The sequence below is a fragment of the Salmo salar genome, chromosome 20 (genome assembly GCF_965601325.2).
Source record: "Salmo salar chromosome 20, fSalSal1, whole genome shotgun sequence".
NCBI lineage: Eukaryota > Metazoa > Chordata > Actinopteri > Salmoniformes > Salmonidae > Salmo > Salmo salar.
Window position 1 is genome coordinate 86,165,429 of NC_138310.1, and position 27,055 is coordinate 86,192,483.

General features: G+C 39.6%; 1 protein-coding gene across 1 annotated transcript in view; it reads left to right on the plus strand.

The window, feature by feature from the left end:
- Positions 1-27,055, plus strand: part of LOC106581476 (1-phosphatidylinositol 4,5-bisphosphate phosphodiesterase eta-1) — a 187,303-nt gene that overhangs the window by 124,203 nt on the left and 36,045 nt on the right. The window contains exons 11-12 of the mRNA XM_045704038.2: positions 4,553-4,663; positions 6,966-7,118. Of these exons, the coding sequence (XP_045559994.1) occupies positions 4,553-4,663; positions 6,966-7,118 (264 nt within the window). The remainder of the gene's footprint in view (positions 1-4,552; positions 4,664-6,965; positions 7,119-27,055) is intronic.

Genomic DNA, 27,055 nt, shown 5'->3' on the forward strand with positions numbered 1-27,055 from the left:
AGTTATATCCAAATAGCGGCGTTTTGTTCGTGCGTTCAAGACACTATCCGAAAGGGTAAATAAGGGTGACGAGCATGGCGCAATTCGTGACAAAAAAAATCTAAATATTCCGTTACCGTACTTCGAAGCATGTCAACCGCTGTTTAAAATCAATTTTTATGCCATTTTTCTCATAAATAAGCGATAATATTCCGACCGGGAATCTGCGTTTAGGTAAACAGACAAAAGAAAATAAAGCATTCGGTTGACTCGGGCACGCGCCTAAGCCCATAGTACTCTGATCGGCCACTTGCCAAAAGCGATAATGTGTTTCAGCCAGAGCCTGCCTTGATATCGTTCAGCTTTTTCCCGGGCTCTGAGAGCCTATGGGAGCCGTAGGAAGTGTCACGTTAGAGCAAAGATCCTCAGTCTTCAATAAAAAGAGCCAAGATGAAACACCACTTGTCAGACAGGCCACTTCCTGCATGGAATCTTCTCAGGTTTTGGCCTGCCATTTGAGTTCTGTTATACTCACAGACACCATTCAAACAGTTTTAGAAACTTTAGGGTGTTTTCTATCCAATTATATGCATATTCTAGTTACTGGGCAGGAGTAGTAACCAGATTAAATCGGGTACGTTTTTTATCCGGCCGTGTCAATACTGCCCCCTAGCCCTAACAGGTTAACAACATGGGTTTTGTCTTTATAAATATGTATGCACCTAACACAGGGAGAGAGATGGGGGTTCTATTTGGGAGTCTTAGACAGGAACTCTCACAGGTAGCACCTGAGGAGACGCTGGTGGTCGGCGGGGACTGGAACTGTAAAATGGATTTTACGAAAGACAGAAATGGGGAAGAGCCTCATTCAGGGTCAGTGGGAGTGTTAAGGGACATCATTAATCAGTTCGACCTAGTGGATGTTTGGAGAACTAGACATCCTGACACAAGACAGTATACATGGGTGAAGGTTCTTTGGGCTAGGGTGAGTGCAGCACGGACTCGGTTTTACATGTCCAGGAATCAGAGCAATAGGCTGTTGGGTGCTACCATTCTCCCAGTGGGGTTTTCGGATCATCACATAACCATGGCTCGGCTGTCTATTTCACCAGGGCCTCGCCATGCATCCTATTGGAAGTTTAATGTAAAGCTTTTACAAGATGCTACTTTTTGCTCAGATTTACAGATTTTTTGGGAAAGATGGAGGCAGCAAAGAGAGGAGTACGAGTCTCTTAGTCAATTGTGGGATGTAGGGAAAGTCCAAATTAGGCTTTTCTGTCAACAGTATACAGCTCTCTCATCCTCAGAGGCTAGGAGTATTGGGGGAACTAGAGCGGTGTATTAGCGAGATGGAGGTAGAGATGGTGGGGCAAGGCAATGTAGGCCTCCAGGCTAATTTAGCTGAATTACGTAGGGACCTGGGTAGTTTTTTCCAGGTTAAAGCAAAGGGAGCACTTGTAAGAGCTAGATTCTCCATGCTCAAGGAGATGGATGCTCCCAGCTCCTCTTTCTTTGGTTTGGAAAGACAGCGATGAAGCCAAGGGTATGCCGTAACCTAGAGGCCGTAACCTAGATGTCCCCCCGGCCGTGCATCGGGGGTCAATGGACTCCCAGTGGAGTTTTATGAACAATTCTGGGGACTAATTAGACTGGACTTCTTTTGAGTGTTGCGTGAATGCGTCGGGGAAGGAGAGTTGCCGATGAGCTGACATCGGGCAGCTCTGACTCTCATGCCCAAAAAAGGGAACTTAAGAACTGGAGGCCTGTGGCATTGCTCTGTGCGGACTACAAGATATTTGCCAAGGTCCTCTCTAACAGACTGAAGTACGATCTGGACTCTATAGTACACATGGACCAGACATATTGTGTACCGGGACGCTCAATCACGGACAACTTGTTCTTAATCAGGGACATGTTGGACTTGTCATGAGGTTCTAATGTGAACTTTGGACTGGTCTCTTTAGATCAAGAGAAGGCATATACAGTTATATACACTAGCCATTGAGCCTTTTTGGACCTGCTACGCAGGAGACTGCAGGGAGTGTGCTGGACAGGCATAGCAGTGTCAGCATATGCAGATGACGTTTCTGTGATGGTCAGGATATGCAGGATATGCAGGCATTAGAGACTAGTCTGAAAGTGTACGAGGGAGCTTCGTCAGCTAAGGTAAACTGGGGCAAGTTCAAAACTCTGTTATGTGGGGCATGGGGGGATGTTGGGGGTGTACCTGGGCTCGGAGAGGTGGGTCAGGAAGAACTGGGAGGGGCTGTCACAGGCAGTGGTGTCAAGACTGGCCAAGTGGAGGTGGCTCCTGTCCCAGGTGTCATATAGAGGGAGAGTGCTGATAATCAACAACCTGGTGGCATCTTCCCTGTGGCATAAACTGGCTGTCCTCAACCCCCACCGGTCTGCTCGCAGACATGCAACGCAAGCTGGTGGACTTCTTCTGGTTGGGTTCATCACTGGCTGAGGGCGGCAGTGTTGTACATGCCTGTCCACGAAGGAGAACAGGGTCTGGTGGAACTGGAGAGCAGGGTGGCTGCTTTCCAATTAAAGGCGGTGCAGAGACTGCTTTACCATACTGATGTTGGCTGGAGTGAACCAGCATATGCGCTGTTGAGGAAAGCTGGCGGATTAGGGTTGGACCGGCAGCTGTTCCTCATGAAGCTGGAGAGGCTGAGTACAGCAGGTCTCTCAGACTTTTACTCTGCGGTGCTGAAGGCCTGGCAGCTGCTAAGGCTGACACGAGAAGGGGGTGTGGAGCCTGGGCTGTGGGTGTGGGAGGACCCGATCTTCCACAACCCAGCCATTCCTTTGAGATCGGTTCAGTTGGCCACCCTGCAGAGGCAACTGATGGCAGCGGGTTTACAAAGGCTGGGTGACCTGCGACTGATGGGAGAGGAGGAGTGTAAAACCCCGGAAGTCCTGGCACAACAAACAGGAATAACGTCTCTTAGGCTGCTGGAGAGATTCCTGGAGGAGGTCCAGGAGGCACTGTCTGAGCCGGTAAGGGGGGTGTTTGAGTGGCCAATGGGGATGGGCCACCAATTTTTCCGCCACTGTAGGTGATGGCAGAGACTGGAGACTGGCAAGGGGGTCTGGAGGACTTGTTTGATTTTAACACTCCGAGCCTGGAGGAGTTTGAGGAGGTGGGAGGTAAAGCCCTCTACAACCTCTGCATTAAGGTAAGGAACATTAGGAGCCTAACAGGAGTGAAGGCACATCAGTGGTAGAGGGTATGTGGGGTGGAGAGTATGGTGGGTTTTAGATGGAGGGGGCTCTACAAACTCCCAGTACCAAAGAGGTCAGGTGACCTCCAGTGGATTGTTCTACATGGAGCCCTGGCCACTAGCAGCTGGTTGGCACGGGTTGACCATGGAATCGGACAGGGCTGTCCTTTCTGTGTTATGAAATAAACTGTGATTCATGTGTTTTCCGTGTGCGCCAGGTTAATGCCATTAATGTCTCTGTTGGAATGTCTGTGTGAGAGGTTGGGGGAGGTTTTTACTGTTGGGATGTTTATAATGGGGTACAGGTATTCAAATAAGGAGAAGGCCAAATGTGTTTTGTTGAATTTTCTGTTTGCTCAGGCAAAGTTGTCTATTTGGCTAACAAGGAGGAACAGGGTCAAAGGTGGAGGGATAACAGACCCTTTACTGGTGTTTAATGGGATGGTCTCTGCGCGCCTTAGGGTTGAGTTTGAGTTCTATAGAATGATAAACAGTGTTGATGTTTTAGGAGATATGGTGTGTTGGGGGGGCTGTCTGTATAGCTGGGGAAGATGTTTCAGGAGATATGGTGTGTTGGGGGGCTGTCTGAATAGCTGGGGAAGATGTTTCAGGAGATATGGTGTGTTGGGGGGGCTGTCTGTATAGCTGGGGAAGATGTTTCAGGAGATATGGTGTGTTGGGGTGCTGTCTGTATAGCTGGGGAAGATTTTTCAGGAGATATGGTGTGTTGGGGGGCTGTCTGTATAGCTGGGGAAGATGTTTCAGGAGATATGGTGTGTTGGGGGCTGTCTGTATAGCTGGGGAAGATGTTTCAGGAGATATGGTGTGTTGGGGGGCTGTCTGTATAGCTGGGGAAGATGTTTTGGATGTACGGTATTAGATGTGGTGATGTTTTGGTTATTGTGATGTGTGGTGTTTTATATCGTGGGGTAGGGCAAGGTGAGTATGGTACATGTATGCAGTACAGGATATATTTGGGTTTTTTATTTTAAAGGGGGGTGAGGTTTTAATGAAATGAGAATGTTTCATTAAAGAAAGACAAAAAGTCAAAACGTCTCCCTCTATCTCGCCCCCTCTTTTCTCTCTTTCTCTCTCTCTCTCTCTCTCTCTCTCTCCTCTCTCTCTCTCTCTCTCTCTCTCTCTCTCTCTCTCTCTCTCTCTCTCTCTCGCCCCCTCTTTATTCTTTCTCTCTCTCTCTCGCCCTCTCTCTCTCTCTCTCTCTCTCTCGCCCTCTCTCTCTCTCTCACCGCCCTCTCTCTATCTCCCCCCTCTCTCTCTCTCTCTCTCTCTCTCTCTCTCTCTCTCTCTCTCTCTCTCTTTCTCTCTCTCTCCCTCCCTCCCAGGGGAAGCGTCTCCCTCCCTACCTGTCAGTGGATGTTGAGGAGGGGGAGGTATCAGATGATGACGACAGTGCTGATGAGATTGATGACAACTTTAAACTGAAGAACAGCAATGTAAGTTACAACAAGTCAAAGCCACGGGGCGGCAGATAGCCTAGTGGTTAGAGCGTTGGACTAGTAAGTGAAAGGTTTCTGTATTGAATCCCAAGCTGACAAGGTAAAAATCTGTCGTTCTGCCCCTGAACAAGGCAGTTAACCCACTGTTCCCCGGTAGGCCGTCATTGTAAATAAGAATTTGTTCTTTACTGACTTGCCAAGTTAAATAAAGGTAAAATAAATGAAAAAATGTTCTCACATGCAGCTGTAATCCTTTTCACAGTTCAGTAATTCTGGTGGCTGGTGCAGTATGAAGGCCTGTCCACTAATCAGTGTGTTGTTACTGGGTCAGAGACAGGCCATCTAATGACAGTATTGAGCTAAAATTAGTGCTGGTAATTGCCAGGGTCCTAATGGTATGATATTGTCATGGTATTTAGGGGCCAATAGGATATGTATTACAATTTTCTATGTATTACAATTTGTTGTTCCAAACATATCTGCTACTCTGTTGCAGAGAGACAAAATAGTTTTGATTAATCATGGAAATAAAAGTACTGAAAACACTATTTAAAAAGAAGATGGAAAACAAGTTATAGGGATGTAAAATACTGTAGTTTTGGTACAGGTACAGCTGACTGCTGCTAGTTTACGCTACCTAGCATAAATATATCCATGACCACGTACAGAACCAGTCCAAAGTTTAGACACACCTGCTCATTCAAGGGTTTTTCTTTATTTTTACTCTTTTTCTACATTGTAGAATAATAGTGAAGACATCAACACTATGAAATAACACATATGGAATCATGTAGTAACCAAAAAAAGTGTGGCTCAGTTGGTAGAGCATGGTGTTTGCAATGCCAGCATGGTGTGTGTAACGCCAGGGTTCTGGGTTCGATTCCCACGGGGGGCCAGTACAAAAAAAAGATTTTAAAAAAAGAAAAAGAAAATGCATGAAATGAAATGTATGCATTCACTACTGTAAGTCGCTCTGGATAAGAGCGTCTGCTAAATGACTAAAATGTAAAATGTTAAACAAATCAAAATATATTTTAGATTTTAGATTCTTCAAAGTAGCCACCCTTTGCCTTGATGACAGCTTTGCACACTCTTGGCTGAACACTTTTTTGGTTACTACATGATTCCATATGTGTTATTTCATAGTTTTGATGTCTTCACTATTATTCTATAATGTATAAAATAGTAAAAATAAAGAAAAACCCTTGAATGAGTAGATGTGTCCAAACTTTTGACTGTTACTGTATATGTATTCATTTTATGTATTTATTTTTTGCAAATCGATACTTACAGTCAAAGTATCAATATAATATAGTCTAAAATAATATGGCGATATGTACAGTAACCTCCCTCCATCACTACCAGAATTCACTGCATTAGTTGGACTTTAATGTTAGAGCTGCGAAGGTATGACAGACGATTAGCCGAGTTGTGTTTGGGACTAATTCATGTTTAACGAGCCTGTCGCAGGCACGGTGTGTGTGTGTTTAACAATTCTAATTAAGTGAATTATTAGCTTCATTATACAATACACCTCGACAAACTTGACCGGAAAAGCAAAAGGAATGGGAGATATGATTCCCCCCTAATTAATTCCTGATTTAATTTCTGACATCTGAAATGGACTGATAAATATATGATAATGATGTGTTTACATTACATAATCTTTGATTTATTGTTAGATTGGTTTTCATGAGGTTTAAGGAGCTATAGCTACTGATCTAGGATCAGTTTATGCTATCTGAATCCTAACCTTTTGGAGTGGGGTAATCTGGTCCTAAATCTGTCATTGGAGACAATTTACATTTACGTCATTTAGCAGACGCTGTTATCCAGAGCGACTTACAAATTGGTGCATTCACCATATGATATCCTTGAGCTGAGGAAAGATAGCTACAGCTGCCATTTTGGCCATAGAGAGTGCTTTCTCATATGCTATTCGGGATCTTGGCTAGTTTCCCTCATTCCCAGTGAAGAGAGGGTGATATATAGAGCCAATTAAAGTAGTGAGATATATGCTGATTTAAAGGTGTGATCAGGACTGGAGCCAGGACTGATCTGTTCACACTCTGTCTGTCTTGTCTGTACTGCTAGTACTGCTTGTACTGGTCTGTCTGTTTGTCTACTGCTAGTACTGCCAGGACTACACTAATGACCTGGTGTTTTTAACCAGTGACAGATGGATTCACAACCAATGCAACATCATCAACTCATCCTCTCTCTCTCTCTCTCTCTCTCTCTCTCTCTCTCTCTCTCTCTGTCCTTCCCTTTCTCCTTCCCTCTCTCCTCCCTTTTTCAGAGCAATGGTAACCACCAAGTGGAAAGTTACATCAGGAAGAAGCTGGACTCTCTGTTGAAGGAGTCTCAGATTGGAGACAAGGAGGACACAGACAGCTCTAGCATCAGAGCCCTGCTCAGAGCCACACACGTGGGCCTGCAGAAGAACCTACCGGTCCCCCCCCCCACACACACACACACACACACACACACACACACACACACACACACACACACACACACACACACACACACACACACACACACACACACACACACACACACACACACACACACACACACACAGCTGATCCCAGGTCTGTGCCTAAGTGGAACTGCTCCCCCGAGCTGGTTGGTGTTTCTCTGAATGGAGATATAATATATTGTTAGTGAGAGAAACATGTCTGTCTCCTATTAATATTTAATTTCCTCCGTTGGTTCTGTGTTTAGAATAATAGGTCTCCAAGCATCCATGTTAATGCAATGTGTCTGACAGTATGAGCACGGAGTTCCTATACTCCTCTCCCTCTCTCCCCCTCTCTCTCTCTCTCTCTCTCTCTCTCTCTCTCTCTCTCTCCCTCTCTCTCTCTCTCTCTCTCTCTCCCGCTCTCTCCCTCTCTCTCTCCCTCTCTCTCAATCTCCTTCTGTCCCTCTCTCTCAATCTCCCCCTCTCCCCCTCTCCCTCTCTCCCTCTCTCTCTCTCACTCTCCCTCTCTCCCCCTCTCTCTCTCCCTCTCTCTCAATCTCCTTCTGTCCCTCTCTCTCAATCTCTCCCCCTCTCCCTCTCTCAATCTCACTCTGTCCCTCTCTCTCAATCTCCCCTCTCCCTCTCTCTCTCTCACTCTCCCTCTCTCCCTCTCTCCCCCTCTCCCCCTCTCCCTCTCTCTCAATCTCCCTCTGTCCCTCTCTCTCAATCTCCCTCTCTCCCGCTCTCCCTCTCTCCCACTCTCTCTCTCTCCCTCTCTCTCCCTCTCACTTCCTCTCTCCCCCTCTCCCCCCTCTCCCTCTCTCTCTCTCCCTCTCTCCCTCTCTCCCTCTCCCTCTCACTTCCTCTCCCTCCCTCTCTCTCCCTCTCACTTCCTCCCTCCCCCTCCCCCTCTCTCTCCCTCTCCCTCTCTCTCTCTCGCTCTCTCTCCCTCTCACTTCCTCTCTCCCTCTCTCTCTCTCCCTCTCCCTCTCCCTTCCTCTTACTTCCTCTCTCTATCCCTCTCTCTCTCCCTCTCCCTTCCTCTCCCTTCCTCTCTCTCCCTCTCTCTCCCTCTCACTTCCTCTCTCCCCCTCTCCCTCTCTCTCTCCCTCTCTCTCCCTCTCTCTCTCCCTCTCACTTCCTCTCTCCCCCTCTCCCTCTCTCTCTCCCTCTCTCTCCCTCTCTCTCTCCCTCTCACTTCCTCTCTCTCCCGCTTCCTCTCCTTATCTCTCTCTCCCTCTCTCTCCCTCTCTCTCTCCCTCTCACTTCCTCTCTCTCTCTCCCTCTCTCTCTCTCTCTCTCCCTCTCTCCCCCTCTCTCCCTCCTTCACAGATGTACCAGTTTATTGCTTGGTGTCTGTTAAGGGTTCTCTAGCACCAGGCTAATAATGAGGCTGTGGTGAATCGAGAGACACACACACTCAAATCAAAATAAAATCTAATTTGATTGGTTGCATACACATATTTTGCAAAATATTATTGTGAGTGTAATGAAATGCTTATGTTCCAACAGTGCAGTAATAGATAACAATACACGCAACAACAACAACAAGGAATTAAGAAATATACAAATATTAGAACAAGCAATGTCAAATATAGTGTACATGAAATGTGTGTTTGGACGTTATGGTCATCATTTGAAAGGTGTTTCCTCATTGGTGCAGCTGGCTTCCAGGTTAAGTGGGCGAGTGAATATGCATATCAAGAATGTGCATATCCTTGATTCAGGTCTTGAGCTACAGGCAGTTAGATTTGTGTATGTCATTTTAGGCGAAAATTGAAAAAATGGGTACTATCCTTAAGAGGGTAATTACCTATGCATATGCATGTTCTTGATACCATTTGAACGGAAACACTTTGAAGTTTGTGTAAATGTGAAATTAATGTTGGAGTATATAACACATTAGTTCTGGTTAAAGAGAATACAAAGAAAAACATGCATCTTTGAAATGTAAGAGAAAGGCCATACTTACAGATAGGCGTCTATGTGTCATTTAGATGTTGGCCACCAGATGGCAGCAGTGTGTGTACAAAGTTTCGGATGAATCCAGTGAAGAATTACATTACTGCACAATATGTTGTATCAAGGCTGCCAGGTGTTTGCCAAAAGTGCCGAATTGGTCATGTCACGTCCTGGCCAGTATAAGGGTTAATTGTTATTGTAGTTTGGTCAGGACGTGGCAGAGGGTATTTGTTTTATGTGGTTCGGGGTGGTATTTTGGGAAAAAGGGTGTTTGATTGAGTATTTCCGGGTTTTTGGGTTATGATCTTTGTTTACGTATTTCTATGTGTATCTAGTTAGTTGTATGTCTATGTTTGGTTAATTGGGGGGGACTTCCAATTGAAGGCAGCTGTGTGGTGTTGCCTTTGATTGGAAGTCCTACATTAGTTGGGTGTGTTTGTTTGTTTAATTGTGGGAGATTGTTCTGTGTTTAGCCTTGTGCCTTGCCAGACTGTCTGTATATCGTTCGTTCACTTGTTTTGTTATTTTTGTACGTTCATTTTGGGAAGTTAATAAACGTCAAGATGAGCTTACACATACCTGCTGCGTTTTGGTCCTCCATTACTGACGAAAACCGTGACAGGTCAATTGATACTTGTTCAAGTACTTAACTATAGAGAACATATAGAAATGCTATGGTAATATATATTTTTTAGTTTACACACTCCCATAAATGTCACACATGATGGATCATTAGCTTATACACTAACTTTCACACATCTAGATGGCCGGGCGGGGTGGGTGTGGAGGCAGAGACAACAGTGGGGTCAAACTGTAGAACCCAGTTCCTACATTTGAACATAAAAATTGATTTTATCAAACAAAACTATGCTACATTTTATCTCTGGAACCCTCAGGATGACAAATCAGAGCAAGATTACTGAATGTAAGTACATTATTTACCTTCAGAGGTGAATGTATCAAACCAGTTGCTATGATAAAAGTTTTTTGTTGTTTTGCACTCTCCTCAAACAATAGCATGGTATTTTCTCACTGTAATAGCTACTGTAAATTGGACACTACAGTTAGATTAACAAGAATGTAAGCTTTCTGCCCATATCAGATATGTCTATGTCCTGGAAAGTTGGCTGTTCTATACAACGTCATTCTAGTCACATTAGCGCACGTTAGCAACAACAGTCCCGGTTTAGGGGCACCCATCCTCTAGAGGTTTAACAAGTGTGGTTTGGTGTGTAATTTTTTTGGAGGACACATGACTTGACATTCAACTCTCCCGAGCCCGTTGGGGAGTTGCAGGATAAAATAAAAAATGATATAGAAGGTGTGTACAGCAGTAGTTTTACAGGATGGTGTGTATAGACAGTATAGACAGTAGTTATATAGGATGGTGTGTATAGACAGTATAGACAGTAGTTATACAGGATGGTGTGTATAGACAGTATAGACAGTAGTTATACAGGATGGTGTTTATAGACAGTATAGACAGTAGTTATATAGGATGGTGTGTATAGACAGTAGTTAAACAGGATGGTGTGTATAGAGAGTATAGACAATAGTTATACAGGATGGTGTGTATAGACAGTGAAGACAGTAGTTATATAGGATGGTGTGTATAGACAGTATAGACAGTAGTTATATATGATGGTGTGTATAGACAGTAGTTATACAGGATGGTGTGTATAGACAGTATAGACAGTAGTTATATAGGATGGTGTGTATAGACAGTATAGACAGTAGTTATACAGGATGGTGTGTATAGACAGTATAGACAGTAGTTATATAGGATGGTGTGTATAGACAGTATAGACAGTAGTTATACAGGATGGTGTGTATAGACAGTATAGACAGTAGTTATATAGGATGGTGTGTATAGACAGTAGTTATACAGGATGGTGTGTATAGACAGTAGTTATACAGGATGGTGTGTATAGACAGTATTGACAGTAGTTATACAGGATGGTGTGTATAGACAGTAGTTATACAGGATGGTGTGTATAGACAGTATAGACAGTAGTTATACAGGATGGTGTGTATAGAAAGTATAGACAGTAGTTATATAGGATGGTGTGTATAGACAGTAGTTATACAGGATGGTGTGTATAGACAGTATAGACAGTAGTTATATAGGATGGTGTGTATAGACAGTAGTTATACAGGATGGTGTGTATAGACAGTAGTTATACAGGATGGTGTGTATAGACAGTAGTTATACAGGATGGTGTGTATAGACAGTAGTTATACAGGATGGTGTGCATAGACATTATAGACAGTAGTTATATAGGATGGTGTGTATAGACAGTAGTTATGCAGGATGGTGTGTATAGACAGTATAGACAGTAGTTATGCAGGATGGTGTGTATAGACAGTATAGACAGTAGTTATACAGGATGGTGTGTATAGACAGTAGTTATACAGGATGGTGTGTATAGACAGTATAGACAGTAGTTATATAGGATGGTGTGTATAGACAGTAGTTATACAGGATGGTGTGTATAGACAGTAGTTATATAGGATGGTGTGTATAGACAGTATAGACAGTAGTTATACAGGATGGTGTTTATAGACAGTATAGACAGTAGTTATATAGGATGGTGTGTATAGACAGTAGTTATACAGGATGGTGTGTATAGAGAGTATAGACAATAGTTATACAGGATGGTGTGTATAGACAGTGAAGACAGTAGTTATACAGGATGGTGTGTATAGACAGTATAGACAGTAGTTATACAGGATGGTGTGTATAGACAGTATAGACAGTAGTTATATAGGATGGTGTGTATAGACAGTAGTTATACAGGATGGTGTGTATAGACAGTAGTTATACAGGATGGTGTGTATAGACAGTAGTTATACAGGATTGTGTGTATAGACAGTAGTTATATAGGATTGTGTGTATAGACAGTAGTTATATAGGATGGTGTGTATAGACAGTAGTTATACAGGATGGTGTGTATAGACAGTAGTTATACAGGATGGTGTGTATAGACAGTAGTTATACAGGATTGTGTGTATAGACAGTAGTTATATAGGATTGTGTGTATAGACAGTAGTTATATAGGATGGTGTGTATAGACAGTAGTTATACAGGATGGTGTGTATAGACAGTATAGACAGTAGTTATATAGGATGGTGTGTATAGTCGGTAGTTATGCAGGATGGTGTGTATAGACAGTATAGACAGTAGTTATGCAGGATGGTGTGTATAGACAGTATAGACAGTAGTTATACAGGATGGTGTGTATAGACAGTAGTTATATAGGATGGTGTGTATAGACAGTAGTTATACAGGATGGTGTGTATAGACAGTAGATATACAGGATGGTGTGTATAGACATTAGATATACAGGATGGTGTGTATAGACAGTAGTTATATAGGATGGTGTGTATAGACAGTATAGACAGTAGTTATACAGGATGGTGTTTATAGACAGTATAGACAGTAGTTATATAGGATGGTGTGTATAGACAGTAGTTATACAGGATGGTGTGTATAGAGAGTGTAGACAATAGTTATACAGGATGGTGTGTATAGACAGTATAGACAGTAGTTATATAGGATGGTGTGTATAGACAGTAGTTATACAGGATGGTGTGTATAGACAGTATAGATAGTAGTTATATAGGATGGTGTGTATAGACAGTATAGACAGTAGTTATACAGGATGGTGTGTATAGACAGTAGTTATACAGGATGGTGTGTATAGACAGTAGTTATACAGGATGGTGTATATAGACAGTAGTTATACAGGATGGTGTGTATAGACAGTATAGACAGTAGTTATATAGGATGGTGTGTATAGACAGTTTTTATGCAGGATGGTGAATAGACAGTATAGACAGTAGTTATGCAGGATGGTGTGTATAGACAGTATAGACAGTAGTTATACAGGATGGTGTGTATAGACAGTAGTTATACAGGACGGTGTGTATAGACAGTATAGACAGTAGTTATATAGGATGGTGTGTATAGACAGTAGTTATACAGGATGGTGTGTATAGAGAGTATAGACAATAGTTATACAGGATGGTGTGTATAGACAGTGAAGACAGTAGTTATACAGGATGGTGTGTATAGACAGTATAGACAGTAGTTATACAGGATGGTGTGTATAGACAGTATAGACAGTAGTTATATAGGATGGTGTGTATAGACAGTAGTTATACAGGATGGTGTGTATAGACAGTAGTTATACAGGATGGTGTGTATAGACAGTAGTTATACAGGATTGTGTGTATAGACAGTAGTTATATAGGATTGTGTGTATAGACAGTAGTTATATAGGATGGTGTGTATAGACAGTAGTTATACAGGATGGTGTGTATAGACAGTATAGACAGTAGTTATATAGGATGGTGTGTATAGTCGGTAGTTATGCAGGATGGTGTGTATAGACAGTATAGACAGTAGTTATGCAGGATGGTGTGTATAGACAGTATAGACAGTAGTTATACAGGATGGTGTGTATAGACAGTAGTTATATAGGATGGTGTGTATAGACAGTAGTTATACAGGATGGTGTGTATAGACAGTAGATATACAGGATGTTGTGTATAGACATTAGTTATACAGGATGTTGTGTATAGACAGTAGTTATATAGGATGGTGTGTATAGACAGTATAGACAGTAGTTATACAGGATGGTGTTTATAGACAGTATAGACAGTAGTTATATAGGATGGTGTGTATAGACAGTAGTTATACAGGATGGTGTGTATAGACAGTAGTTATACAGGATGGTGTGTATAGACAGTATAGACAGTAGTTATACAGGATGGTGTGTATAGACAGTAGTTATACAGGATGGTGTGTATAGACAGTATAGATAGTAGTTATATAGGATGGTGTGTATAGACAGTATAGACAGTAGTTATACAGGATGGTGTGTATAGACAGTAGTTATACAGGATGGTGTGTATAGACAGTAGTTATACAGGATGGTGTATATAGACAGTAGTTATACAGGATGGTGTGTATAGACAGTATAGACAGTAGTTATATAGGATGGTGTGTATAGACAGTAGTTATGCAGGATGGTGAATAGACAGTATAGACAGTAGTTATGCAGGATGGTGTGTATAGACAGTATAGACAGTAGTTATGCAGGATGGTGTGTATAGACAGTATAGACAGTAGTTATACAGGATGGTGTGTATAGACAGTAGTTATATAGGATGGTGTGTATAGACAGTAGTTATACAGGATGGTGTGTATAGACAGTAGATATACAGGATGTTGTGTATAGACATTAGTTATACAGGATGTTGTGTATAGACAGTAGTTATATAGGATGGTGTGTATAGACAGTATAGACAGTAGTTATACAGGATGGTGTTTATAGACAGTATAGACAGTAGTTATATAGGATGGTGTGTATAGACAGTAGTTATACAGGATGGTGTGTATAGACAGTAGTTATACAGGATGGTGTGTATAGACAGTATAGACAGTAGTTATACAGGATGGTGTGTATAGACAGTAGTTATACAGGATGGTGTGTATAGACAGTATAGATAGTAGTTATATAGGATGGTGTGTATAGACAGTATAGACAGTAGTTATACAGGATGGTGTGTATAGACAGTAGTTATACAGGATGGTGTGTATAGACAGTAGTTATACAGGATGGTGTATATAGACAGTAGTTATACAGGATGGTGTGTATAGACAGTATAGACAGTAGTTATATAGGATGGTGTGTATAGACAGTAGTTATGCAGGATGGTGAATAGACAGTATAGACAGTAGTTATGCAGGATGGTGTGTATAGACAGTATAGACAGTAGTTATACAGGATGGTGTGTATAGACAGTAGTTATACAGGACGGTGTGTATAGACAGTATAGACAGTAGTTATATAGGATGGTGTGTATAGACAGTAGTTATACAGGATGGTGTGTATAGACAGTAGTTATACAGGATGGTGTGTATAGACAGTAGTTATATAGGATGGTGTGTATAGACAGTATAGACAGTAGTTATACAGGATGGTGTTTATAGACAGTATAGACAGTAGTTATATAGGATGGTTTGTATAGACAGTAGTTATATATAGGATGGTGTGTATAAACATTAGTTATATATAGGATGGTGTGTATAGACAGTATAGACAGTAGTTATATAGGATGGTGTGTATAGACAGTATAGACAGTAGTTATACAGGATGGTGTGTATAGACAGTATAGACAGTAGTTATATAGGATGGTGTGTATAGACAGTATTTATACAGGATGGTGTGTATAGAGAGTGTAGACAATAGTTATACAGGATGGTGTGTATAGACAGTATAGACAGTAGTTATATAGGATGGTGTGTATAGACAGTAGTTATACAGGATGGTGTGTATAGACAGTATAGATAGTAGTTATATAGGATGGTGTGTATAGACAGTATAGACAGTAGTTATACAGGATGGTGTGTATAGACAGTAGTTATACAGGATGGTGTGTATAGACAGTAGTTATACAGGATGGTGTATATAGACAGTAGTTATACAGGATGGTGTGTATAGACAGTATAGACAGTAGTTATATAGGATGGTGTGTATAGACAGTTTTTATGCAGGATGGTGAATAGACAGTATAGACAGTAGTTATGCAGGATGGTGTGTATAGACAGTATAGACAGTAGTTATACAGGATGGTGTGTATAGACAGTAGTTATACAGGACGGTGTGTATAGACAGTATAGACAGTAGTTATATAGGATGGTGTGTATAGACAGTAGTTATACAGGATGGTGTGTATAGAGAGTATAGACAATAGTTATACAGGATGGTGTTTATAGACAGTGAAGACAGTAGTTATACAGGATGGTGTGTATAGACAGTATAGACAGTAGTTATACAGGATGGTGTGTATAGACAGTATAGACAGTAGTTATATAGGATGGTGTGTATAGACAGTAGTTATACAGGATGGTGTGTATAGACAGTAGTTATACAGGATGGTGTGTATAGACAGTAGTTATACAGGATTGTGTGTATAGACAGTAGTTATATAGGATTGTGTGTATAGACAGTAGTTATATAGGATGGTGTGTATAGACAGTAGTTATACAGGATGGTGTGTATAGACAGTATAGACAGTAGTTATATAGGATGGTGTGTATAGTCGGTAGTTATGCAGGATGGTGTGTATAGACAGTATAGACAGTAGTTATGCAGGATGGTGTGTATAGACAGTATAGACAGTAGTTATACAGGATGGTGTGTATAGACAGTAGTTATATAGGATGGTGTGTATAGACAGTAGTTATACACGATGGTGTGTATAGACAGTAGATATACAGGATGGTGTATATAGACAGTAGTTATACAGGATGGTGTGTATAGACAGTATAGACAGTAGTTATATAGGATGGTGTGTATAGACAGTTTTTATGCAGGATGGTGAATAGACAGTATAGACAGTAGTTATGCAGGATGGTGTGTATAGACAGTATAGACAGTAGTTATACAGGATGGTGTGTATAGACAGTAGTTATACAGGACGGTGTGTATAGACAGTATAGACAGTAGTTATATAGGATGGTGTGTATAGACAGTAGTTATACAGGATGGTGTGTATAGAGAGTATAGACAATAGTTATACAGGATGGTGTTTATAGACAGTGAAGACAGTAGTTATACAGGATGGTGTGTATAGACAGTATAGACAGTAGTTATACAGGATGGTGTGTATAGACAGTATAGACAGTAGTTATATAGGATGGTGTGTATAGACAGTAGTTATACAGGATGGTGTGTATAGACAGTAGTTATACAGGATGGTGTGTATAGACAGTAGTTATACAGGATTGTGTGTATAGACAGTAGTTATATAGGATTGTGTGTATAGACAGTAGTTATATAGGATGGTGTGTATAGACAGTAGTTATACAGGATGGTGTGTATAGACAGTATAGACAGTAGTTATATAGGATGGTGTGTATAGTCGGTAGTTATGCAGGATGGTGTGTATAGACAGTATAGACAGTAGTTATGCAGGATGGTGTGTATAGACAGTATAGACAGTAGTTATACAGGATGGTGTGTATAGACAGTAGTTATATAGGATGGTGTGTATAGACAGTAGTTATACACGATGGTGTGTATAGACAGTAGATATACAGGATGGTGTGTATAGACATTAGTTATACAGGATGGTGTGTATAGACAGTAGTTATATAGGATGGTGTGTATAGACAGTATAGACAGTAGTTATACAGGATGGTGTTTATAGACAGTATAGACAGTAGTTATATAGGATGGTGTGTATAGACAGTAGTTATACAGGATGGTGTGTATAGACAGTATAGACAGTAGTTATACAGGATGGTGTGTATAGACAGTAGTTATACAGGATGGTGTGTATAGACAGTATAGATAGTAGTTATATAGGATGGTGTGTATAGACAGTATAGACAGTAGTTATACAGGATGGTGTGTATAGACAGTAGTTATACAGGATGGTGTGTATAGACAGTAGTTATACAGGATGGTGTATATAGACAGTAGTTATACAGGATGGTGTGTATAGACAGTATAGACAGTAGTTATATAGGATGGTGTGTATAGACAGTAGTTATGCAGGATGGTGAATAGACAGTATAGACAGTAGTTATGCAGGATGGTGTGTATAGACAGTATAGACAGTAGTTATACAGGATGGTGTGTATAGACAGTAGTTATACAGGACGGTGTGTATAGACAGTATAGACAGTAGTTATATAGGATGGTGTGTATAGACAGTAGTTATACAGGATGGTGTGTATAGACAGTAGTTATACAGGATGGTGTGTATAGACAGTAGTTATATAGGATGGTGTGTATAGACAGTATAGACAGTAGTTATACAGGATGGTGTTTATAGACAGTATAGACAGTAGTTATATAGGATGGTTTGTATAGACAGTAGTTATATATAGGATGGTGTGTATAAACATTAGTTATATATAGGATGGTGTGTATAGACAGTATAGACAGTAGTTATATAGGATGGTGTGTATAGACAGTATAGACAGTAGTTATACAGGATGGTGTGTATAGACAGTATAGACAGTAGTTATATAGGATGGTGTGTATAGACAGTAGTTATACAGGATGGTGTGTATAGACAGTAGTTATACAGGATGGTGTTTATAGACAGTATAGACAGTAGTTATATACAGGATGGTGTGTATAGACAGTAGTTATATATAGGATGGTGTGTATAGACAGTAGTTATATATAGGATGGTGTGTATAGACAGTATAGACAGTAGTTATATAGGATGGTGTGTATAGACAGTATAGACAGTAGTTATACAGGATGGTGTGTATAGACAGTTTAGACAGTAGTTATATAGGATGGTGTGTATAGACAGTATAGACAGTAGTTATACAGGATGGTGTGTATAGACAGTATAGACAGTAGTTATATAGGATGGTGTGTATAGACAGTAGTTATACAGGATGGTGTGTATAGACAGTAGTTATAAAGGATGGTGTGTATAGACAGTAGTTATACAGGATGGTGTGTATAGACAGTATAGACAGTATTGACAGGATGGTTTGTATTGACAGTATCGACAGTAGTTATATAGGATGGTGTGTATAGACAGTAGTTATATAGGATGGTGTGTATAGACAGTATAGACAGTAGTTATACAGGATGGTGTGTTTAGACAGTAGTTATATAGGATGGTGTGTATAGACAGTAGTTATATAGGATGGTGTGTATAGACAGTATAGACAGTAGTTATACAGGATGGTGTGTATTGACAGTATTGACAGTAGTTATATAGGATGGTGTGTATAGACAGTAGTTATATAGAATGGTGTGTATAGACAGTAGTTATACATGATGGTGTGTATAGACAGTATAGACAGTAGTTATACAGGATGGTGTGTATAGACAGTAGTTATACAGGATGGTGTGTATAGACAGTATAGACAGCAGTTATACAGGATGGTGTGTATAGACAGTATAGACAGTAGTTATACAGGGTGGTGTGTATAGACAGTATAGACAGTAGTTATATAGGATGGTGTGTATAGACAGTATAGACAGTAGTTATACAGGATGGTGTGTATAGACAGTATATACAGTAGTTATACAGAATGGTGTGTATAGACAGTATAGACAGTAGTTATACAGGATGGTGTGTATAGACAGTAGTTATATAGGATGGTGTGTATAGACAGTATAGACAGTAGTTATACAGGATGGTGTGTATAGACAGTAGTTATATAGGATGGTGTGTATAGACAGTATAGACAGTAGTTATACAGGATGGTGTGTATAGACAGTAGTTATAAAGGATGGTGTGTATAGACAGTATAGACAGTAGTTATATAGGATGGTGTTTATAGACAGTAGTTATATAGGATGGTGTGTATAGACAGTAGTTATACAGGATGGTGTGTATAGACAGTATAGACAGTAGTTAAATAGGATGGTGTGTATAGACAGTAGTTATACAGGATGGTGTGTATAGACAATAGTTATACAGGATGGTGTGTATAGACAGTAGTTATACTGGATGGTGTGTATAGACAGTATAGACAGTAGTTATACAGGATGGTGTGTATAGACAGTAGTTATACAGGATGGTGTGTATAGACAGTATATACAGTAGTTATACAGAATGGTGTGTATAGACAGTATAGACAGTAGTTATACAGGATGGTGTGTATAGACAGTAGTTATATAGGATGGTGTGTATAGACAGTATAGACAGTAGTTATACAGGATGGTGTGTATAGACAGTAGTTATATAGGATGGTGTGTATAGACAGTATAGACAGTAGTTATACAGGATGGTGTGTATAGACAGTAGTTATATAGGATGGTGTGTATAGACAGTATAGACAGTAGTTATATAGGATGGTGTGTATAGACAGTAGTTATATAGGATGGTGTGTATAGACAGTAGTTATACAGGATGGTGTGTATAGACAGTAGTTATACAGGATGGTGTGTATAGAGAGTGTAGACAATAGTTATACAGGATGGTGTGTATAGACAGTATAGACAGTAGTTATATAGGATGGTGTGTATAGACAGTAGTTATACAGGATGGTGTGTATAGACAGTATAGATAGTAGTTATATAGGATGGTGTGTATCGACAGTATAGACAGTAGTTATACAGGATGGTGTGTATAGACAGTAGTTATACAGGATGGTGTGTATAGACAGTAGTTATACAGGATGGTGTATATAGACAGTAGTTATACAGGATGGTGTGTATAGACAGTATAGACAGTAGTTATATAGGATGGTGTGTATAGACAGTAGTTATGCAGGATGGTGAATAGACAGTATAGACAGTAGTTATACAGGATGGTGTGTATAGACAGTAGTTATACAGGACGGTGTGTATAGACAGTATAGACAGTAGTTATATAGGATGGTGTGTATAGACAGTAGTTATACAGGATGGTGTGTATAGACAGTAGTTATACAGGATGGTGTGTATAGACAGTAGTTATACAGGATGGTGTGTATAGAGAGTGTAGACAAAAGTTATACAGGATGGTGTGTATAGACAGTATAGACAGTAGTTATATAGGATGGTGTATATAGACAGTAGTTATACAGGATGGTGTGTATAGACAGTATAGATAGTAGTTATATAGGATGGTGTGTATCGACAGTATAGACAGTAGTTATACAGGATGGTGTGTATAGACAGTAGTTATACAGGATGGTGTGTATAGACAGTAGTTATACAGGATGGTGTATATAGACAGTAGTTATACAGGATGGTGTGTATAGACAGTATAGACAGTAGTTATATAGGATGGTGTGTATAGACAGTAGTTATGCAGGATGGTGAATAGACAGTATAGACAGTAGTTATGCAGGATGGTGTGTATAGACAGTATAGACAGTAGTTATACAGGATGGTGTGTATAGACAGTAGTTACACAGGAAGGTGTGTATAGACAGTATAGACAGTAGTTATATAGGATGGTGTGTATAGACAGTAGTTATACAGGATGGTTTGTATAGACAGTAGTTATACAGGATGGTGTGTATAGACAGTAGTTATATAGGATGGTGTGTATAGACAGTAGTTATACAGGATGGTGTTTATAGACAGTATAGACAGTAGTTATATAGGATGGTTTGTATAGACAGTAGTTATATATAGGATGGTGTGTATAGACATTAGTTATATATAGGATGGTGTGTATAGACAGTATAGACAGTAGTTATATAGGATGGTGTGTATAGACAGTATAGACAGTAGTTATACAGGATGGTGTGTATAGACAGTATAGACAGTAGTTATATAGGATGGTGTGTAAATTTTTTACATTTTAGTCATTTAGCAGACGCTCTTATCCAGAGCGACTTACAGTAGTGAATGCATACATTTCATACATATCATACATTTTTTTCTCCGTACTGGTCCCCCGTGGGAATCGAACCCACAACCCTGGCGTTGCAAACACCATGCTCTACCAACTGAGCCACACGGGACCACAGTTATACAGGATGGTGTGTATAGACAGTAGTTATACAGGATGGTGTTTATAGACAGTATAGACAGTAGTTATATACAGGATGGTGTGTATAGACAGTAGTTATATATAGGATGGTGTGTATAGACAGTAGTTATATATAGGATGGTGTGTATAGACAGTATAGACAGTAGTTATATAGGATGGTGTGTATAGACAGTATAGACAGTAGTTATACAGGATGGTGTGTATAGACAGTTTAGACAGTAGTTATATAGGATGGTGTGTATAGACAGTATAGACAGTAGTTATACAGGATGGTGTGTATAGACAGTATAGACAGTAGTTATATAGGATGGTGTGTATAGACAGTAGTTATACAGGATGGTGTGTATAAACAGTATAGACAGTAGTTATACAGGATGGTGTGTATAGACAGTAGTTATACAGGATGGTGTGTATAGACAGTATAGACAGTATTGACAGGATGGTTTGTATTGACAGTATCGACAGTAGTTATATAGGATGGTGTGTATAGACAGTATGTATATAGGATGGTGTTTATAGACAGTATTGACAGTAGTTATATAGGATGTTGTGTATAGACAGTATAGACAGTAGTTATACAGGATGGTGTGTATAGACAGTAGTTATATAGGATGGTGTGTATAGACAGTAGTTATATAGGATGGTGTTTATAGACAGTATAGAAAGTAGTTATATAGGATGGTGTGTATAGACAGTATAGACAGTAGTTATACAGGATGGTGTGTATTGACAGTATTGACAGTAGTTATATAGGATGGTGTGTATAGACAGTAGTTATATAGGATGGTGTGTATAGACAGTAGTTATACATGATGGTGTGTATAGACAGTATAGACAGTAGTTATACAGGATGGTGTGTATAGACAGTAGTTATACAGGATGGTGTGTATAGACAGTATAGACAGTAGTTATACAGGATGGTGTGTATAGACAGTATAGACAGTAGTTATACAGGGTGGTGTGTATAGACAGTATAGACAGTAGTTATATAGGATGGTGTGTATAGACAGTATAGACAGTAGTTATACAGGATGGTGTGTATAGACAGTATATACAGTAGTTATACAGAATGGTGTGTATAGACAGTATAGACAGTAGTTATACGGGATGGTGTGTATAGACAGTAGTTATATAGAATGGTGTGTATAGACAGTATAGACAGTAGTTATACAGGATGGTGTGTATAGACAGTAGTTATATAGGATGGTGTGTATAGACAGTATAGACAGTAGTTATACACGATGGTGTGTATAGACAGTAGTTATATAGGATGGTGTGTATAGACAGTATAGACAGTAGTTATATAGGATGGTGTGTATAGACAGTAGTTATATAGGATGGTGTGTATAGACAGTAGTTATACAGGATGGTGTGTATAGACAATAGTTATACAGGATGGTGTGTATAGACAGTAGTTATACTGGATGGTGTGTATAGACAGTATAGACAGTAGTTATACAGGATGGTGTGTATAGACAGTAGTTATACAGGATGGTGTGTATATGCAGTATAGACAGTAGTTATACAGGATGGTGTGTATAGACAGTATAGACAGTAGTTATACAGGATGGTGTGTATAGACAGTAGTTATACAGGATGGTGTGTATTGACAGTAGTTATACAGGATGGTGTGTATAGACAGTAGTTATACAGGATGGTGTGTATAGATAGTAGCTATACAGGATGGTGTGTATAGACAATAGTTATATAGGATGGTGTGTATAGACAGTATAGACAGTAGTTTTGCAGGATGGTGTGTATAGACAGTAGTTATATAGGATGGTGTGTATAGACAGTAGTTATATAGGATGGTGTGTATAGACAGTAGTTATATAGGATGGTGTGAATAGACAGTAGTTATATAGGATGGTGTGTATAGAAAGTATAGACTTTAGTTATACAGGATGGTGTGTATAGACAGTATAGACAGTAGTTATACAGGATGGTGTGTATAGACAGTAGTTATATAGGATGGTGTGTATTGACAGTATAGACAGTAGTTAAACAGGATGGTGTGTATAGACAGTAGTTATACAGGATGGTGTGTATAGACAGTAGTTATACAGGATGGTGTGTATAGACAGTATAGACAGTAGTTATACAGGATGGTGTGTATAGACAGTATAGACAGTAGTTATATAGGATGGTGTGTATGGACAGTAGTTATACAGGATGGTGTTTATAGACAGTAGTTATACAGGATGGTGTGTATAGACAATAGTTATACAGGATGGTGTGTATAGACAGTAGTTATACTGGATGGTGTGTATAGACAGTATAGACAGTATTTATACAGGATGGTGTGTATAGACAGTAGTTATACAGGATGGTGTGTATATGCAGTATAGACAGTAGTTATACAGGATGGTGTGTATAGACAGTATAGACAGTAGTTATACAGGATGGTGTGTATAGACAGTAGTTATACAGGATGGTCTGTATAGACAGTAGTTATACAGGATGGTGTGTATAGACAGTAGCTATACAGGATGGTGTGTATAGACAATAGTTATATAGGATGGTGTGTATAGACAGTATAGACAGTAGTTTTGCAGGATGGTGTGTATAGACAGTAGTTATATAGGATGGTGTGTATAGACAGTAGTTATATAGGATGGTGTGTATAGACAGTAGTTATATAGGATGGTGTGAATAGACAGTAGTTATATAGGATGGTGTGTATAGAAAGTATAGACTTTAGTTATACAGGATGGTGTGTATAGACAGTATAGACAGTAGTTATACAGGATGGTGTGTATAGACAGTAGTTATATAGCATGGTGTGTATTGACAGTATAGACAGTAGTTATACAGGATGGTGTGTATAGACAGTAGTTATACAGGATGGTGTGTATAGACAGTAGTTATACAGGATGGTGTGTATAGACAGTATAGACAGTAGTTATACAGGATGGTGTGTATAGACAGTATAGACAGTAGTTATATAGGATGGTGTGTATAGACAGTAGTTATATAGGATGGTGTGTATAGACAGTAGTTATATAGGATGATGTGAATAGACAGTAGTTATATAGGATGGTGTGTATAGACAGTAGTTATATAGGATGGTGTGATTAGACAGTAGTTATATAGGATGGTGTGTATAGAGAGTGTAGACAATAGTTATACAGGATGGTGTGTATAGACAGTAGATATATAGGATGGTGTGTATAGCCAGTAGTTATACAGGATGGTGTGTATAGACAGTATAGATAGTAGTTATATAGGATGGTGTGTATCGACAGTATAGACAGTAGTTATACAGGATGGTGTGTATAGACAGTAGTTATACAGGATGGTGTGTATAGACAGTAGTTATACAGGATGGTGTATATAGACAGTAGTTATACAGGATGGTGTGTATAGACAGTATAGACAGTAGTTATATAGGATGGTGTGTATAGACAGTAGTTATGCAGGATAGTGAATAGACAGTATAGACAGTAGTTATGCAGGATGGTGTGTATAGACAGTATAGACAGTAGTTATACAGGATGGTGTGTATAGACAGTAGTTATACAGGACGGTGTGTATAGACAGTATAGACAGTAGTTATATAGGATGGTGTGTATAGACAGTAGTTATACAGGATGGTGTGTATAGACAGTAGTTATACAGGATGGTGTGTATAGACAGTAGTTATACAGGATGGTGTGTATAGAGAGTGTAGACAATAGTTATACAGGATGGTGTGTATAGACAGTATAGACAGTAGTTATATAGGATGGTGTGTATAGACAGTAGTTATACAGGATGGTGTGTATAGACAGTATAGATAGTAGTTATATAGGATGGTGTGTATCGACAGTATAGACAGTAGTTATACAGGATGGTGTGTATAGACAGTAGTTATACAGGATGGTGTGTATAGACAGTAGTTATACAGGATGGTGTATATAGGCAGTAGTTATACAGGATGGTGTGTATAGACAGTATAGACAGTAGTTATATAGGATGGTGTGTATAGACAGTAGTTATGCAGGATGGTGAATAGACATTATAGACAGTAGTTATGCAGGATGGTGTGTATAGACAGTATAGACAGTAGTTATACAGGATGGTGTGTATAGACAGTAGTTATACAGGACGGTGTGTATAGACAGCATAGACAGTAGTTATATAGGATGGTGTGTATAGACAGTAGTTATACAGGATGGTGTGTATAGACAGTAGTTATACAGGATGGTGTGTATAGACAGTAGTTATATAGGATGGTGTGTATAGACAGTAGTTATACAGGATGGTGTTTATAGACAGTATAGACAGTAGTTATATAGGATGGTTTGTATAGACAGTAGTTAGATATAGGATGGTGTGTATAGACATTAGTTATATATAGGATGGTGTGTATAGACAGTATAGACAGTAGTTATATAGGATGGTGTGTATAGACAGTATAGACAGTAGTTATACAGGATGGTGTGTATAGACAGTATAGACAGTAGTTATATAGGATGGTGTGTATAGACAGTAGTTATACAGGATGGTGTGTATAGACAGTAGTTATACAGGATGGTGTTTATAGACAGTATAGACAGTAGTTATATACAGGATGGTGTGTATAGACAGTAGTTATATATAGGATGGTGTGTATAGACAGTAGTTATATATAGGATGGTGTGTATAGACAGTATAGACAGTAGTTATATAGGATGGTGTGTATAGACAGTATAGACAGTAGTTATACAGGATGGTGTGTATAGACAGTTTAGACAGTAGTTATATAGGATGGTGTGTATAGACAGTATAGACAGTAGTTATACAGGATGGTGTGTATAGACAGTATAGACAGTAGTTATATAGGATGGTGTGTATAGACAGTATAGACAGTAGTTATATAGGATGGTGTGTATAGACAGTATAGACAGTAGTTATACAGGATGGTGTGTATAGACAGTTTAGACAGTAGTTATATAGGATGGTGTGTATAGACAGTATAGACAGTAGTTATACAGGATGGTGTGTATAGACAGTATAGACAGTAGTTATATAGGATGGTGTGTATAGACAGTAGTTACACAGGATGGTGTGTATAGACAGTATAGACAGTAGTTATACAGGATGGTGTGTATAGACAGTAGTTATACAGGATGGTGTGTATAGACAGTATAGACAGTATTGACAGGATGGTTTGTATTGACAGTATCGACAGTAGTTATATAGGATGGTGTGTATAGACAGTATGTATATAGGATGGTGTTTATAGACAGTATAGACAGTAGTTATATAGGATGGTGTGTATAGACAGTATAGACAGTAGTTATACAGGATGGTGTGTATAGACAGTAGTTATATAGGATGGTGTGAATAGACAGTAGATATATAGGATGGTGTGTATAGACAGTAGTTATATAGGATGGTGTTTATAGACAGTATAGACAGTAGTTATATAGGATGGTGTGTATAGACAGTATAGACAGTAGTTATACAGGATGGTGTGTATAGACAGTATTGACAGTAGTTATATAGGATGGTGTGTATAGACA